At 40.5% G+C, this 19,057-nt stretch overlaps 1 protein-coding gene across 7 annotated transcripts in view; it reads right to left on the bottom strand.

Annotated features, from left to right (window-relative positions):
• Positions 1 to 265: 265 nt before the first annotated feature.
• Positions 266 to 19,057, bottom strand: part of sh3tc2 (SH3 domain and tetratricopeptide repeats 2) — a 74,496-nt gene continuing 55,704 nt past the window's right edge. For 6 of the 7 annotated variants that reach the window (XM_028812717.2, XM_051933747.1, XM_028812714.2 and 3 more), the window contains exons 14-18: positions 10,407 to 10,557; positions 10,175 to 10,297; positions 9,934 to 10,084; positions 4,153 to 4,349; positions 266 to 2,127 (exon numbers count right to left, since the gene is read on the bottom strand). In XM_028812717.2, coding sequence (XP_028668550.1) covers positions 1,918 to 2,127; positions 4,153 to 4,349; positions 9,934 to 10,084; positions 10,175 to 10,297; positions 10,407 to 10,557 — 832 coding nt within the window. In that variant the 3' untranslated portion in view covers positions 266 to 1,917. Of the gene's footprint in view, positions 2,128 to 4,152; positions 4,350 to 9,933; positions 10,085 to 10,174; positions 10,298 to 10,406; positions 10,558 to 19,057 lie in introns of those variants that run through there. The other variant, XR_007936229.1, reaches the window with a different exon arrangement.

The following is a 19,057-nucleotide window of genomic DNA, read 5'->3' as shown; positions in this document are numbered from 1 at the left end:
GTCTACAATATTTTCCTCTTTTGCACACCCAAAAGATTCTCCTGATGCCAAACAGAACCTCATTAGTTAGCAAGAGCGATTAAACTATAGCTCAGTTTATACCTGCCTGTAAAAACAGTGGTGTGATGGTCTGAGCAAATCTCCATTACATGTCACTCATAGCCCTGTTGCAAAATGTTAATAAAATTTGACATCTGTCTCTTTAATGAAGCAAATAAATAACAGAAAATGCTCTAACTTAAAAATCAATCAAGTTGCACCTTAATGCTAAGCTATGTGATGATTTTCAAATTTCTTAAAATAAGAAAGTGCTAATTTTGCCACAATTAACATACATAGACAAACAAACATAAAATTCAATGTTCTGCATCATTTTAATATAATTGTCCTTGTGCTCTTTGTCATGATGGTGGCTAACTTATAAGCCGATTTAGACTCCCTCTTGGTGTGGTATGCTGAACTGGAGCTTACATTACAGAGTCCATCACACAGTAATCACGTGATCCCTATTCCATTACAGGTTTAGAACAACTGGGTTTAGAAAGTGGATGGATGGATGGACGGACATCAGAATAAGATTGACGTGTCATTGAAATACACAATTAACAGATTCTCTGTCCATTTCATTGTCTTGCCACCTAACTCGCTAAAATGGCAAAACCAAAAATGTCAGTGTAAGATTTATGGCTGGTTGAAGCTTTCCATAACTTTCTTACAATTTTCCCACCAAGTGTTGTGTTTTATAAATCCTGACTTTGCATAAGAAATAGCTTATGCGTGTTTCCCATTATAAGTAAGTTTTATACATGAGGCCCCAGGTGTTTTGTAGGGAGGCTAATAATTATCTCTGTCAACATCACAGACTGAACTAATCCATACACAGTAATGAAACTGCCTAAAAAAGGAGACTGAAAGTCTTTCTTTATGAGATGTAACAATGCTAGCCGTCAGAAAGCCAGACCAGATAAAAATGAATTGAAGAAAGTAAAATCAGAGGTGTTATGTTACATAGAATTGGTGTAAGTCCAATGGCTGTGTGACTGAAAAGAGGCCATTGTTTGTTCACCACAGCCTCATATCACTTCCTCTATTACAAATAAAAGCTCAACAAACATCACAATGCTCCCTTAACTAAAGTTTACAGTATATATATATATTATATATATATATATATATATATATATATATATATATATATATATATATATATATAAAACATCTAGCTGGTTGACAGAGAAGTCATCATTGACAGTTGACCACTCATGAAAAACTGAATATAAATAAAGTTCAACCAGATCTATCAGATAAATAAGAGTATAAGAAAAGAAAAATGTGCTCAACAAAATTTCAAGGGGTGACATAAATCACCCATAAGGCTCAGGGTGCAGGAGTGTCTAGTTACAAGTTTTAACCGTAGAGCCAAATGATGTTTGGAACTAGCGATCAATCCCATGTAAATTCCAGTGAATACCAGGACAGCTATGAGATGTGAGTGTACATGTTACTAGAGCAAGACACAAGTAGCTGACACATTTGGAACATTTACCACTTTAAAAGTGACCATAATTTTTGGCCTAAACCATTCAGAATGAAATAGACTAGAATCTTGTGTGCAATTAAGTGTGCAATTAAAAAAAATCAGATATCTGTTCATTCAAAACTACTTGATCATTCACTTGGCAAATGTGCTAGTTAAGTGGTAAGGTACTCGTAAAGACAGTCCATTTCAGTCAGTCAGACCTGAATTAGTCCAACACTGAAAGTGCTCACATCATTATGTCCATCCTCACTTAACCCCAGGCAAGTGTTTTGCTGGATAATATGTTAAAAAGCAAAACTCGGCAAATTCTAGTCCCTCTCTTCTTGAGGCATGGCATGCCCATGTCTGATCTGAGCTCTCTTCATTGACTTCATTTTTCACCTCTGCTGTAGCCTTGTGTCATCAGAAACAGTTGTGTCCATCTTGAGTGTCTGAACATTGCTAAAGAAGAAGTGTGCCTTCTCCTCATCTGGCAGAAAACTGGAGTAAATTTCTCCTAGTCGAGTGCAAATTAAGCTTTCTGCCTGTTTGTCCTCAAGAGCAGCAGCCAGGGCCAGCTGGAAGTAACCTGAAGCATCAAAGGCATCCTAGAAGACAACAATAAGATCAAAATGATTAAAGCAGTTTTTTTCTCTTTACTGGAGAAACTAAAGGCTATGTCACATTATGTGACTATAACATCAATTTTCAGTTGTAGCCTTCATTTAGTGAGTAAGAGGCAATTGGTGGTGTGCCATCTTGAATTGGTCACCTAATGTGACATGCCCAACGACTTAGTCAAACTAGTCCACGACTTGCACCGGTTTGTCTTTACTTGTAGGGGAAGGCGGTGTGTGCATGTGAGCTGACAACTAATGTATGGTCATCTGGATGTACAAAGGATTTAATGTAGCAATGAGGAATAAGGAACAAGTGTGTTTTGGATCTCACAAACAGAAGAGAAGCACATCTGTCTGATGTCTTGTGTTTTACATAACACAACAGAATAGAAAAAAAATGGCAGAGATTGTGACTAAACTCTCCATAATTGTTAACCCTTCGTACTGCGCCGGCTACATCAGGTAGCATATTATTGTCAGTAAGGAGACCTGAGTTAACTTCTCGGGTCCTCCCTGCATGGAGTTTGCACGTTCTCCCCGTGTCTGCGAGGGTTTCCTCCAGGTGCTCCGGTTTCTTCCCACAGTCCAAAGACATGCAGGTTAGGTGTATTGGCGATCCTAAATTGTCCCTAGTTTGTGCTTGGTGTGTGGGTGTGTGTGTGCCTGTGGTGGGCTGGCACCCTGCCCGGGGTTTGTTCCTGCCTTGCACCCTGCGTTGGCTGGGATTGGCTCCAGCAGACCCCCGTGACCCTGTGTTAGGATATAGCAGGTTGGAAAATGACTGACTGACAAAAAGGGACAAGTGTGAGCATGCTGGATGGTTGGTACATGATTGCTACACGTGGCATGCCCGGGATTATCAGTCATACAGGGTGACGCATAAAGATCTCCCACATTTTGAGGGAGAACTGTGTGGGCTGTAGTGGGGGTAGAGAGGTGGGGTTGGTCTTATTCGGTAGGTTAGGCTGTACCGTTTTCAGCACCCATCATAAGTTGGACCGGTGAACATCGGGGCTTTGTTGTTCAAGTGTATTATGAAAACAACCATTCTGTGTACACGCTTCACGCTCAGTTGAAGTGCATCTGTACCAGATCGGAAAATGATTTTCCTATGGATTTCTAACCTTCGGGCAACTGGGTCCACACTGAAAAGAACTTCACCTGGCAGATCTAGAACAGAACATGGGCGGTTTCAACAGGATGGGGCCACAGCTCACACAGCACAATGTTCGCTCTGAGTGTTGAAAGAAATGTTCTCTGGGCATTTGATCTCTTTAAAGGAAGACGTGGGATGGCCGGCACAGTCACTAGATTTAAGCCCATGTGACTTTTTCCTTTGGGGACACCTAAAGGAAAAGGTTTTCAAACATCATCTTCAATCTCTTGAGGATATGAAGGAAAGGATCAGACAGGAAATCAATACCATTCCACCTGAGATGACCCGGAGAGTGATGGAGAACTTATGGGAATGTCTTCAGCAATGTATTTCCAACAACGGCCACCATTTGTCTGATATGACTTTTAAAACCCATTATAACAAAACTGTTTTTATGTACTTTTCAGAATTTTCACAATTTTTTTTAGATAGCTTCGTTCATTTTTTATACCCCTTCAAAATGTGGGAGATCTTTATGCCCCACCCTGTATAAATTAACATGGTTCAACAAGGAGATAAGCTACAGCAGTTGGCAAATCTGACATACCCCATCACCTGAAGTCACGTAATTGTAACATCAGCTTTAGAGAGATGAGAGTGGGGTCATTGGCTCAAGAATATTTTTCAAAATGATAAGGGCAACCACTTGAGAAAAACAGTACAGTCCCCATTAATGTTTTAATTATTCTATAAATGGAAAAAGCACATCAAAGTCAATACTGTATACAAACATTTGGCAGTATTTATACTGAGATTGTGAAAACAATGTAATCAAGAAGTTTCTGTCAATTCTACAATGAATTCTGTGACTTGTTTTCCTCTGCAATCAAAAAATAAGCCAAAATGCTGCCACCTACCTTCAGTTTGTGCAAAGTCAGCTGTCCCAGCTTGTAGTAGACTTTAGCAAAATAGCTGGCCTGGTCCGCTTTATTTAAAAGCAAGGGGGTGAAGGAGAGGGCCTTCAAATAATAATTTTCTGCTAGTTCATACTGCTCTAATGAGAAGTGCACTGAAGCTAGCCGATGAAGGGATGAACGTTCCTTCAGTTGATCTCCTGAAAGAATGCAAAGGAAACAGATAGAGTGTCAAACACCAGTTTTGTTCCAACAAAATAAGTGCCTCATCCATACTAGAATTGTACCAAGAAAGTAGGATAGCTCCAAAAAGTCCTTCATTCAAAACAAATGACCTCTAAGTTTGTTACTTGTTGAAATGATCACAAATGATATTTAACTGTTCTAGGTTATAATTAATTTCTTACTCCTTAATAACTATAACTAGCTAAAATAACACACATGCTATATATTGTGACAGGGTCTCAGGCTGGTAGAGAGAGAAAAAGCAGTTTTGGAACTAGGATTACTGAAAAATGGTTTAGTCAAACTCATAGTAGGAAAAGAAGAAGCCACACCAGTGGTGACAAAGCTGTTCTAAGTATGTGTGTGTGTAAGTGGAGCAGTGTGTCCTGTAGGTCTGATCAGTGCCCTGGAAAAGTAATATAAAAGAGAGCTGTGGCCTGGGTGTATGCCTAGGGGATATGTGACCCAGCAGCCATCAAGGGTGCCCAGTTGTCTGGCTGACAGGTGGTTAAAGTGGAAACGTAGAACTTTGGATGGATTCTCCCAAGCCATCAATCCAAGCAGGAGCACAGGGCACCAATGTGGTTTGTGCCAGATAACTGTGAATTGAAAGCCACTCCATTGTATGGGAAATGATGCCAGCCTGTTAGCAAGGCCCAAGGAGGCTGTAAGATTTTACTTTTGATTTATTAATTTGGTATTTTATGTTAATACTTTTGCCCACCACACTTTTTTGTTTATCTTTGCATAATAAATACCCTTAGTACTGTAATTCTTCAGGTATCTTTGCCTGATGTTGGAGATGTACAAGAGCACCAACTACTGTCACAATAAAATGGGACAGGAAGTGCCAGGTCAGAAAACCACCCAGCACACAGGTGACGAAAGATACAAAAATGTGATGTGTTTATGGAATAAACCTATTAGGGTGATTAGGGTGATATTAAGGAAGAACACTTAAAATAAAAAAAAATGTTGCCTCTCTGGCACCCCTGTTACTCTGGTAGGGTTGTTTGTCCACTTAGTACAATGCTGACCTGCACCCTTTCTCATCTCCTCACTCTCTCTGTTCCCCCAGATCCTAGTCTCTCTTGCTTCCTACCTCAAGATTCACCAACTTTTATCTAGTCATAAGGCCAGTCAATTGTGCCTACTGCTAGGGCACCTACCTTCTAGAGCCCAGGGAGTGGTGATGACATTTCCCAGTCGACTTTGCAATTGCAAAATATGAAACTCACTAGAAAGAATTTTCTGGGAGTTTAAAATGGAAAATAAGGAATATTTCCCCTTGAAGACTCATTCACTCTTACATGTTTACCTTTCTTCTTTTCCATTTCTGCTTAATGCAGATAATCGCCTGCACACAATGAAATCTATGTATGCATCTCTCTCTACAAAACATGCAGAGAGCAGTCCATTTATACAGATGTGTTGTTCTGTGTATTTTCAACATGAAGACCCACCAAAATGCACCACAATGCACCCCAAAGAAAACCTAACTACATGGAAAGCTTCTTGCCCCTCCACCTCCCATGCTTTTACCTGCCAATTTCCTGCAGATGAGTTTGATTTTATGTCCGCTCCATGCCTGGTGGAGTTTTGTGTTACTGATAAATCTTTATGACTGAGATCACCAAGATTGAACACTTAGAATAACAACACAGCTGAACACAATGTCTGCGACGTGATAGTTCAGTGATCTTTTTTTCACTAGAGAACTTTATTTAAATACTAAATGACAGGCAGATGCGTGCAAAATGAATACATGTAAATACTTCCATACAGAGAGGTGACATTCCACGTCCCAAGAGCCAGCTTCTGTAGCCGAGGATCGGATCGCCAAGGTCCCCGCTTTCGGCCACCACCCAACTCACACTGCACCCGACCTCCTTGGCCCCTCCCATAGGTGGTGAGCCCATGGGAAGGGGGACCCACGTTGCCTCTTTGGGCTGTGCCCGGCCGAGCCCCATGGGTGCAGGCCCGGCCACCAGGTGCTCGCCATCGAGCCCCACCTCCAGGCCTGGCTCCAGAGTGGGGCCCCGGTGACCCGCGTCCGGGCAAGGGAAAACGCCGTCCAAAATTGTTTTTCATCATAGGAGGTTTTGTTTAACCGCTCTTTGTCTCATCCCTCACCTAGGACCAGTTTGCCGGCAGTAAGTCGGACCCGTTTCCAGTGAGAGTTGGACTCCGCCAGGGCTGCCCTTTGTCACCGATTCTGTTCATAACTTTTATGGACAGAATTTCTAGGCGCAGCCAGGGTGTTGAGGGGGGTCCGGTTTGGTGGGCTCAGGATTGGGTCACTGCTTTTTGCAGATGATGTTGTCCTGTTTGCTTCATCAGGCCGTGATCTTCAGCTCTCTCTGGATCGGTTCGCAGCCGAGTGTGAAGCGGCTGGGATGAGAATCAGCACCTCCAAATCCGAGACCATGGTCCTCAGCCGGAAAAGGGTGGAGTGCCCTCTCAGAGTTGGTAGCGAGATCCTGCCCCAAGTGGAGGAGTTCAAGTATCTCGGGGTCTTGTTCACGAGTGAGGGAAGAATGGAGCGTGAGATCGACAGGCGGATCGGTGCGGCATCCGCAGTAATGCGGGCGCTGCATCGGTCTGTCGTGGTGAAAAAGGAGCTGAGCCGCAAGGCGAAGCTCTCAATTTACCAGTCGATCTATGTTCCTACCCTCACCTGTGGTCATGAGCTATGGGTAGTGACCGAAAGAACGAGATCGCGAATACAAGCGGCTGAAATGAGTTTCCTCCGCAGGGTGTCTGGGCTTTCCCTTAAAGATAGGGTGAGAAGCTCAGTCATCCGGGAGGGGCTCAGAGTAGAACCGCTGCTCCTCCGCATCGAGATGAGTCAGATGAGGTGGCTCAGGCATCTGATCAGGATGCCTCCTGGACGCCTCCCTGGTGAGGTGTTCCGGGCACGTCTAACCGGGAGGAGGCCCCGGGGAAGACCCAGGACACGTTGGAGGGACTATGTCTCTCGACTGGCCTGGGAACGCCTTGGGATTCTCCCGGAAGAGCTAGAAGAAGTGGCCAGGGAGAGGGAAGTCTGGGCATCTCTGCTCAAGCTGCTGCCCCCCGCGACCCGACCTCGGATAAGCGGGAGACAATGGATGGATGGACTTCCATACAGAACTAAACATCTTGTGTTGATGGCATGAATTTCACTGGTTTTTGCAAATGAAAACAGGGAGTTTTGCAGCAAATTCAGTTTCATGCAAATCATTTCAAACATCAATACCATGGAAGAAATTACAAACTTCAACCCAAGCAATTTCTCACAAGAATCATGTCTGTGCCCATGCCTAATAGCTTCCAGTTGGGGGCATTACTGCCTCTAGTGTTCGCTGTTTTTCAACACTGGCAGCTACTTGACATCTCCTACTGTCTGTATGCTTCTTGCTTTTGCTAGATGTCATTTGTAGGACATAATTCTGACCTGTTTTGAGTCATTCTAGTGGCATGTGAGAATATATAGTTAGGTATACATGTATAAATAGAAAAAAAGCATAAAAATGCACTTAAAAACATTTTGGATCTTTATAGCCAAAAGTAATTATTAGATGAAATAAACACTTTATTGGACAATGCAAGTTTAGAAAATGCATAGGTTGATAAAAGGTGATTTAAAAAGTCAGGTAACCCCAGAACTCCCTCAATATTTGCACAAAATACTAGATAATGTGTGGAATTCATGATAGGGTAGTCTGCTGAAACATTCAAAGAAAGCAAAGCCGACTTCAGATATAAACCTCACTCTTTTCGGTTTGCACATCATGATGGCACAGTGCTGTCTCCCTTGAATCATGACCCTATCACTGTCACTGTTTGGGTGAAGTTTGCATACACAATTCCCCCTCCCAAATCTGTGTATTTATCTCTGTTTTATGTTTTTCTATGATATGGAGGTTAACTTAATTGGCGACTTTAAACTGTCCCTATATGTGAATGCTATACTCTGTATACATCATGCCATACTTATGGCGACACTTAGTACCCTACATTATATTCTTCCAGTCCATTTATTACAACTTAGAATTTTACCACAGCCTTAGAATGGTTTTGCGATTATTAAATTGTCTTCTGACTACATTGCTAAGTTTGCTGTTATTTGCTTTTTATTTGAGTACTCTTTGTCAATCTAGTGCTTATGATTCTTTGCTTGTAATTTCTTTTTCCTTCTTTTTTTGATCTTTAATTGAATTTATTAAAAGCATATAGCATTCCATACAATCAAGTCAAAGTTAACAAAACTAAATTCAAATCAACTCCCACCCATGAGAAAGAGAGGATGGCCAACAGCCAGAGTAAAACTATTGAGAGTAGTAAAGAGAGAAAGGAGTCTTTTCCCCCAATATAAATGTTTATTCTAAAATATTATTTATTAGGTCCTGCCAGGTCTTTAAAAACTTTTGAACAGATCCTCTAAGTGAGAATTAGATTTTTTCCAATTTCAAATAGTATATACTGTAACATCAGTTACCCACTGTATTTTTCTTAAAAGAGGTGGGTTAGGATTCTTCCAGTTGAGCAAGACATGTTTATGTGCCATTTCTTTTCCCTTCTTAGCAGTGACCTATGCAAAGGCATTTTTGTCAGCCATTAACAATTCACAACTATTTTTTCTTTTATGTTTTTTTATACTAGTTAATTTCCTGACATTTGGTTGTCCAGCTCTGCCTCTGTATCCATCTACACTTCACATAATCAAGTCCTTTTTCAAGTAACAGAGCTAGTGGCTCACATCCCACCTGTTTATTCGAACTCCTTGTCTACCTAATATACAGAACAGAATAGTGACTGTGAAAACAGACATGAAGAAATGGCGTAGGTAATGGTAAATGACAGTAAATACAATATGTATTAATGAAAATCACAAGGGGTTGGAGGCCTTTTTAGGAGGCAGCAGTATTCACAAAAATTATGTTCAAACATAGAAGTATCTCATCAGTGACTGTGCACATTTGTGGGTTCACCACGGTCTCATGCCAACCTCATTTCCAGGGTCTCATATCTAGCAAAACCACTATCATATATGCAATTGTCTGCATTGTTCCATGAAGCTTATTCATATGACCCCTACAAAAAGAATACAAAAAATCCAATGGGAGAGCAAATGTTCTCCGGTGAGGTGGGAAGGTGAATGCTGTTGTGAAATGAAAGAAATGCTGCCTACATTTGCTGTTCTGCTGAGCAGTGCCTGCAGCCAGAATGGATTGTTTTGTGTGAATAATGGTAACAGAATAGTTGTATATTGATTCTTTTTTCTGCATGCTACTTAAATGTCTTTTATATCTGAAGCATTCTGCAATATACTGTGAATCAGAACAAATTGTCTCAAAGAGATTTATAAAGTTGCATTTGATTGTGGGATATTTCAGGCATTATCAAATATAATTACCTTACATTACACGATTACAAGTATTTTCTGCTCATTTTAGATGGTAGCAAAAATTATTCTTTTTTCATTCAGTTGTAAGTGAATCATAAGTGCTGCTAGGTTAGCTGAGGAAAACATAGTGCCTGTAGTGTATGCCATCTAAGGTTAAGCTGCTTATTTACCTGTAAATGAGCCAAGTCTCACTGCCAGGTTAGCATGTGGCAAGGCCTCCACAAACTGCTTCATAGCTACATGAAGGTCAACGAGTTTGTTGACCAAGCGAAGTTCTGTGTCGAGATTTCCCATGCTTCTTGCTAGGCAGATAGCACCATCCTGATGATTTAAATGAGTAAGAGTTATAAGAAGACATATTCATGCATCATTTTAAATCAAAGAAGGTACAACCTGGTCAAAGCCAAATACCTTATAAAAGTTGATTGCCATTTGCCAGTTTCTGTCCCCTTCATAGAAAACATCTCCTGCTTCCTCATAAATCCTCAAGATGAAATGTGCATTTTTAGTTTTCTGAGCAATTTGAACAGCTGCCTTTATGATTAAAACATTAGTTACATTTGTATTATTAATGCATATTTGGAAATTGTGATTCAATGAGCATTGTGTGAAGCTCTAATTTCTTAAAAGTGCCTCTCCTTACCTGCAGATACATTTCCACCAGCTCATCCTCTCCCATCATGTAGTAAGTCTTTCCTGCCCGGAGCCATGCCTTGGCCTCCTTGTCTTTCATCCCAAGATCAATAGAGATTCTTAGGCTCTGCTTGGTATAATCCAGAGAAGTTGTGTACATCCTATAATAAAAGCACAACTTTGTAGTGCAGCAGCAATGAGCCACCAATATGATGCTGTATGTAGAAATGTTAGTCAAAATGTCAAAATTGTACTGCTTATGACAATACAAGATGACTCCTCTTAGAGAAAAGCAATACATACCCCCCAGTCACACACGCCTCCCACGTTTGACTTTAACAATCCAAAGCTTACTGTAATGTAATACCACACACAGTATACCATGCTGTCGCCCTAGTAATGTCTACAGTGGTGCACGACCACCCTCACACCAACAAATGATATATGGAAGCACTGCAGAACTATTTCTTGTAGTATGAGACCACACTGGTTCTGTCAGTAAAAATACAAAATCATCATAGCATCATGTGTACAATGAAAGATCACCATAGCAGGGTCTATGTTAAGAGGTGCAATGCCTCAGTTAGAGCATTTCCCTGCCCTGATAATACCCATATGACCTTTTCATTGACACCTCAGATACCTAATAAGGATATGTGGGCAGATACACTGTGTTTTGTTAGAAAATTAATTTGGAAATGGTTAAAAAAGACTGCTTAGTGAAATTTCTTCAAGAAATGAGGGACCGATTGATTGATGGAGGTTAAGTAGTTTTCCATTCATAACCGTTCAGGGATATCAGGGATATTTTGTTAAATTTCACTCAAGTAGGAAACAGTGCAATTGCAGAAATGAAAGGAAGTTAACATTGACATCCTTGTCATGTAAATGAAACATTCATAAAGGAAAAGGACATGTTCATCTGGTGCTTTAAGTTCTATAATGGCTGGTGTGAGGTTAGAGTTTTTGTTTTGGTTTCCTATAGTGTTTCATTTATTACTTTCATAATTTTTATCCATCCATCCATCCATCCTCTTCCGCTTATCCGAAGTCAGGTCACGGGCGCAGCAGCTTGAGCAGAGATACCCAGACTTCCTTCTCCCCGGCCACTTCTTCTAGCTCTCCCGGGAGAATCCCAAGGTGTTCCCAGGCGAACCGGGAGACATAGTCCCTCCAGCGTGTCCTGGGTCTTCCCCGGGGCCTCCTCCCGGTTGGACGTGCCCAAAACACCTCACCAGGGAGGCGTCCAGCAGGCATCCTGATCAGATGCCTGAGCCACCTCATCTGACTCCTCTCGATGCGATTCAACATAACCTCCTATGATGAATAAAAAATTTGGATGGCGTTTTCCCTCGCCTGGACGTGGGTCACCGGGGCCCCCCTCTGGAGCCAGGCCTGGAGCTGGGGCTCGGAGGCGAGTGCCTGGTGGCCGGGCTTGCACCCATGGGGCTCGGCCGGGCACAGCCCGAAGAGGCAATGTGGGTCCCCCTTCCCATGGGCTCACAACCTATTGGAGGAGCCAAGGAGGTCGGGTGCAGTGTGAGTTGGGTGGTGGCCGAAGGCAGGGACCTTGGCGATCCGATCCTCGGCTACAGAAGCTGGCTAATTTTTATTTTAAAGCTAAATTTAAATATGCATAATATTAATATATTTTGTATTACAGGGGATGAAGTTGATGAGACCCTGTACGTGTTTTGTGTTACAGAGAATTAAACAGATGCGTTAGACAGAACCTTTCACTTAAATCACAGTGCCAATGGCTACCCAGGATAGAGGCTACGCTTGCTATGTAGTCTAAGAAAAGTTAAAATTTAAAAGGAAAACACAGTATAGCCTTCAGAGAAGCATCCTGACAAAGGATCACCCCTGGACAGAAAAAATAAAGTAGTAGAGATTCATGAAACACAAAGGGAATTTGAGAATTATCAGGCATCCACGATATTACACAAAAAAAAAAATCAGAAGGCTCTATTTGTGAGAAGAAAAAGGAAACCATTAATAAAGCTAAGGATACTTTCAAAACACTCACACTTAACTTAATGAAAGTAGCTAAATAAATGAAGGACTTATAGCAGAGCCTACAAGGACTTACATTTCTTACCTGGCCTTATGTGGCTAAATGTAGATGCCTGCCTACAGTAACTAGCCATTAATGAGCACAACTATTCTGTCACAGAAAGAATTTAAGTGGATTTTTATGAAGGATGTTGTACGAAGAAGAGTTGAAAATGTCAAAAAGGGTTTGAGGCCTCCAATACTAACTGTAAAGGAGGTCAGAAACTTAATTCACCAGCCCTGAAGATACTCACCCCAGACCAACTTGCCCCAGACAACTTCCTGTAGGCTTTGGTCTGGTTAGGGCCAAAGTGGAGAAGGCTGGCTTAACAATTCAAAGTATAAAGAAAGTTCCCAAAATACATATCAAAAAGCCCAACAGGAGAGGGAATTGGCATAAACCTGGTAGGGAGAAAGGCAACAAAGAATCTTAATAAATAAAGACTTAATAATAAAAATTGAAAATAAAACGGAAAATGTTCAACAGAGCAAACAGAAGAATTTGTCCAAAAAGACAATCCTCAGCAAACAAGTTCCAATATGTGAAACAAAAATCCAGAAACCAGAAGGAAAATAACAAGAAAGGCAATTCTTGCACACAACTCTAATACAACTCAATGAGCTGCTACTGAATTTCTCCTCCTCACAGCCTTTAATAGCCAGAAGGAGAGCCTAGTAGTAGTGACATTAGGGTGGCCCCACCTCCTGGGGCTCCACCCAGAAAGAACAAGGAATATAAGAACATTGTAAGTGGTATTACAGTTTTTCTCAGTTGCTCAGATACATTTCTCAAAATAATCACTCCATTTTGAAAATGGTACCACAGAATGTGACAACATTAATGCAGTTGACCATAGCACTATTTTTCATCTCATTGTATTTATACAAGATTCAAATGCTAAAGCACATTTTGCAAGACAGAAAACACAACCATCATTTCATAGATGCAGTTCTTATTTGAGCATGATATGATGGTCAAAGCTGATTGTATGTTTGTCACTTGGTTATGTACAATTTACACTCACATTGGCACATTTGCTTGTTGTATAAATATTCTATGCAAAATCCTATGCAGGGTGCTGAAGAGGCATGCAGTGTCAACTAAACTGTTATACAAGGCTGTGTGTTTTGCAGAAGGCGGTGGAGATTGAGGTAAATAACACCCTACACTTTGTGTATGTGGATACAACTGGATTCAGCCTGAATAAATCAGGTGACATGGCAGTACCATCATAGGCCATCCACAATGGGTGTGCCAGAGCAGCGACGTGGTAGTATAACAATGTGCGTATCAATATTATAAAATGGTGTTATCCACCATGTTCCTGCCATTTGGGCCCTACAACAAACAGCATTTTACTGACTTCTTGAATGGCCTATGCAATGTCCTCTTTTTTGAGATTAACAGAGTAATGGTGAGGCCTGACATACCAATATTATGTTTCACCAGGTCAATGTAGTGATAGAGTAGTTTGTTGGCCACCAGCAAATCTTGATGAAGATTCTGACGCTCTAATCACCTTTTTCAACACAACTAAGGAATTTGTTTCAGCACAGAGGTATAAAGTGTAAAGTATGTAGCCATGTTAGTCCCATAAACAAATGTTCTTACAGGAGCCAATTAATGCTGCGTGTTAAGGGATCATAGTTGAGGATTTCCAAGGGTGGCTGAATCATACCAGAAGGTTTCTCCTTGGTACCTTGCAAGGTAACTGATATGATGTTGATGAAATCTTGAACTTAACAGAGAGGATAGAATTGATGGACAACAGAATATTTTAGCCTTGGTGATTTCAGTATTTGTGTTTCAGATATTTTTTTCCAGTCTATACTGTGTTTTGTTTTTGTTGCAAACCTAAAATGTATATTTACAGTTTTACACAATTTATGAGACACAAAATCTGTAACCACAGACACAATTTTTAAAGCCTGGCACAACAAAGTTAAGTCTGCAAAAACACAATTTCCTGCTTAACACTCTGTTTTCAAATCTAGAATACACTTTTGGGAAGACACTACACACAAATATTAGCTTTATACGTATACTTCACCTCTAAGATCATTTGTTAACAAATTAGTAAAGACTGCTATTCAGAATGGAGCACACTATATTGATAATTAACTCCACATTGTTCCCACAGGTGAAACAATCATAGCTTCCAGATAGCTGAGCAATGCTGAAGCACATATACGAGGGGTACCCAAAAATAACCGGAATTGAAAAAAAAAAACAGTTTTAATAATTTTTACTTACTGAAACTTTAGTTTCCTTCAACGTACTCTCCATGTGAATGCACTTGTCCCAACGGTTTTACCACCGCTGGAAATATTTTTGGAATTGCTGAAGAAGAATGTTGTCCAATGCCTGCAGCGATTTTTATTTGACTTCCTCCATGGTACAAAAACGCTTTCCTTTGAGTTCATTTTTCATATGTGGGAACAAGATCAGGTGAGTAGGGAAGGTGGCAAGAACTCCAAGACACACAAGTCAATTCAGAAATCTCTTCATCAGTCCGTTGACAATCATTGTAAATTGCATTGCATTCCTAATTGTGGGAGGCCAGATCTTGATTGGTCTTCAAGTGACATTTCCCCTCATTTGAAACAGGAAAACCATTCGTAGACCTGTGTTTTACTTAAAGCTTCCTCTTTAAAAGCAGTTTCAAGAATCACTACAGTTTCAGCAGCTGTTTTCCCTAAGAGAAAACAAAATTTAATGCAGACTCACTGTCCTTTATGATTACCCACCACAACAATCGCAGAACACATTTAATAAGCACCAAAAAAAACAACACCGAATACCTTACGAACAATACAGAGCAATGGCACTTGACAGACTGAATATTCTACACCTAGCAGTAAAATTTGAAAATAAGTCTAGATTGCATGCCAGGTACAGATTCCGGTTATTTTTGGGTTCCCCCTCATATAAGCATAGTTGAGCATACAAGCCCTTGGCAGCAGTGGAAGACAATGCTTCATTGAGACAGAAGGATATGAGAATAGGCAGAGGTCGAGACTAAGGATGAAGGCGATGAAGAGGTCAAGAACAAAGACAAAGAAGTGTGATCTCAGACAAGATCAGGGCCACCTTGTCTGACCATGTTATGAACCATTGTTTGATTTGGCTGGGCTGAGAGTGCAACAAGACTTAGACGGATATTTGGAAATGAAAACACATACATTATCATTTGTACGCTGAATACATTAGTGTAGAAATATAAATACATATGTGTGCATTGATTTGCCAGTTCATTACACCATATTGTGCTGTAACATACATAATCTATATTCTGGCTATATGGTAATGCACTATACAGCAATTAGCCCATTTGCAAGTGTTGTTTTGCAGAACTGTGGGATGATAAGGAAACATAGGAAGGCACAAATTCTTCACACCTGAAGCGGAACCTGTTTTGCAAACATGGTTGTTACCAACAATAGTATTCAATTGCTGGAAAAACAACATAAAATAGCATCCAACAAAGCAATATTCAATAACATTCACCAAGTTAGTCTGTCTACACTGAATCATGTCTAACAGCACAACCATTTGAGGATGAAGCAGCTGTAAAGGGTACACTTTGAATGAAAATCTGTGAGAGTCAAAGGAGCGTGTAATGAATATGTGCAAGTAAGCTAACCACTACAATACAACATATGATAGTGCTAATACACGCATATATTTTTATTTCGATGTATGTGACCTTTTGCTGTGCACTGTTCTGCAGTTTAGTGGCACTGACTCATCTAGCTCTACCAATATACAGTATATTTGTTGTAAGTAATTTGCTGTTGTCTTTTTCTGTCTAACTTGGAGAGTGATACTGCTGCCATTCATAATATATTTTTATGGATTAGGCTGGCTTCAGCCTGGCTAACATAAGGTGACAAGTCAGGAGCATCACTGGCCTTTATGCTTTTGTGAAGGTCAATGGACATTGTGAGGTAAACATCACCATGTGTGCTACAATTAGTCCGAATAGTATCCTTTATCACCATGCCACTCTTGAACCCTACAGCATTTACCATTATGAGGGATGGCCGGCCAAATATTCCTGTCCACACCTCCAGATGGAGCCCTCCCAACAACATGGAAGTTCCCCAAATTCCAGCAGGGCCTTATGGACATTGTAGTTTTTATAAACAACCCTGCTGGATACCATGGGGACCACCAGGAGCCGCTGTAGGGAGGCTTGAGGAGTGCTACGTGCCCTATAACCCGGAAGTGCGTCCTCATCACATGATCGAAAGGAACGACGTGCTTCCAGGTTGAAGAAAAGGACTTTTAATCTGAGCCGGAAGTGATGAGGACTCATGGATTGCAGGGCTGGATCCACTTCCGGGTCAGAGACTATAAAGGACTATGGGAAACCCCAGACGAGTGAGCTGAGCTGGGTGGAAGGGTGGCAACGCATCTGTGAGAAGAGGATTGGTGATTGTATTGTATGAGTAGTGTGGGGTGGAGGGTGCTTTGTGCACGTTATTATTATAAAATAAATAATAATTGTAATTTTACCTGGTGTTTGGAGTGGTACCTGAGGGTTCAAGAGGTCGATAGGGGCCTCTACTGCTACACCATGTACATTCCTGGGCACGCTACATGGCATACGTATTCCACCTGTCCATAGAAAGAACCCAGAGCAGACAACATTTGTTATCCTCTTGGATAACATCAGGTTCAATTGAGCCACTGCAGTACACAATTCGGTCATTGACCATCCCCAATTTATTTTTCAGTTTCCCCCACTGTGCTCCTCACTTACTTAATCCACTCAAAGGATTCTTTTTGACATGACAATGGAGGCTTTATGACTGCCAACTTTATGAGTGTTTGGCTCTTCTTCAGGTAACAGCAGAAGCATGTGGTGATGTTAATGTTGTGTCAGCCGAGGGTTGGATTAATCACTCCTGGTGATACTTCCCTCATTGTATAGCTAATGAAAATGTCTATTGTGACTTTGATGGTGATGTGGCAGGACAATGTTGGACCTTGATTTTTTTCTTTCTTTATTATCTTTTAAGCCATATCTCTAACTGACTTGCATCTTCAGATATTTAGTATTTTTCTATTCCTGTTCCTTTGGTGTGTGTAATGCACTGCAGTATTGTAGGAAATACTACTGCAAATAAGTTTATTGTTTTTTTATTTTATTTTCTCTCTTGACAATGAAACAACAAAAGAGCAAAAAGTAAGTACATTTTGTTGTGTTTTTCTAATAAGCACATGTTTGTATAGGTTGTTCTACCAAAGGTCTAGTAATGTGATGTGTGTGTTTGTGTGCTACTTTTGGTGAAGAAATCAGTTTTCAGGAACTTTTCTAGCAGTACATCATTTTGACACAGTTTTGATGTATTTTTAAACATTGTTTCTGTGATTCTCCTTTCTGTTTTTCAAAAACAATATATATTGCAGGAAATGGGCCTAAACCCCTTATAAAAACTGGATTACAATTTCCCACTTGCTTTTTATTTCCACTGTACTCAGATATATGAATACTGTTACACTACAACATTTTTGCATTTGGGTGTGTTGAACAGTATTTTTAATTCTCGGAACACTACAGCACATGTCTGATTGTGCTTCAGTGTCCACACAATGAACAAAGAGTGCTATCCATTTGGAAACACTATAATGGTGACTGACTGACTTTGTGCACTTTGGAATATACTGTAGTGCAGGGGTCCCCAGCTCCGGTCCTGGAGGCACCAATGGCTGCAGGTTTTCATTCTAACCCTTTTCTTAATTAGTGATCTGTTTTTGCTCCTAATTAACTTCTTTTGATTTAATTTTATTTGACTTGATCTTGAAGACTCAAACCCCTTAATTGTTTATTTTTCTTTAATTAGCAGCCAAACAATAATGAGATACAAAATTAACTAAAACACGACCAACAAAACATAACCAACATTGTCGATCATACAATATCTGAAAATAAAGAAAGGCGATGGTCTCAGGAATGCTGATCTGCTCAGGTCCCAAAAACATTTTGCAAGTGCTCTTAGAAAAGATAAAATCAACAATTTTGGAAAAGTCTGTTATTGCACAATGACAGCAGCAACAAGCCATGGAATTAAAGAACGGGTTTAATTAACAACAGGACTCTGCGCCTAATTAAGCAACTGGTTGGAGTGAAATTGGTTGGAGTTTCATGTCCTGATTTAGCTGGTCTTCTGTTGGCTCACTCATTTCACACTTCATTTCTATTTGGGTGCCATTCAAGGAAATAAATGAAGCACTTCAGAGGGACAATGAGGAAATTCAAGGGAACAAATCTTAAAAAAACAAGTCAATTAAAATTAATTCAAAAGAATTTAATTAGCAAAAAAAAAAATAGGTCACTAATTAAGAAAAAGGTTAGAATGACAACCTGCAGCCACTGGGGCCCTCCAGGTCTGGAGTTGGGGACCCCTGCTGTAGGTTTGAGTGCTTTACAAGGTACTTTGAACAGGTGATATAGTATTATGGGAACTGCTTTTACTGTTCATTTAAGATTTTGAGAATGAGAAATGGGGTCTAAACGATTGAGAAAAACTTGCAATACATTGGCTCTCACTGATCAGGTTGCAAACTACTTTTGGTACAAAATGAGGCAGATGGGATCT

Source organism: Erpetoichthys calabaricus, chromosome 11, assembly GCF_900747795.2.
Source record: "Erpetoichthys calabaricus chromosome 11, fErpCal1.3, whole genome shotgun sequence".
Taxonomy (NCBI): Eukaryota; Metazoa; Chordata; class Cladistia; order Polypteriformes; family Polypteridae; genus Erpetoichthys; species Erpetoichthys calabaricus.
Note: the sequence above shows the minus strand (reverse complement) of the source record. Positions and strands in the feature narration are given on the sequence as shown.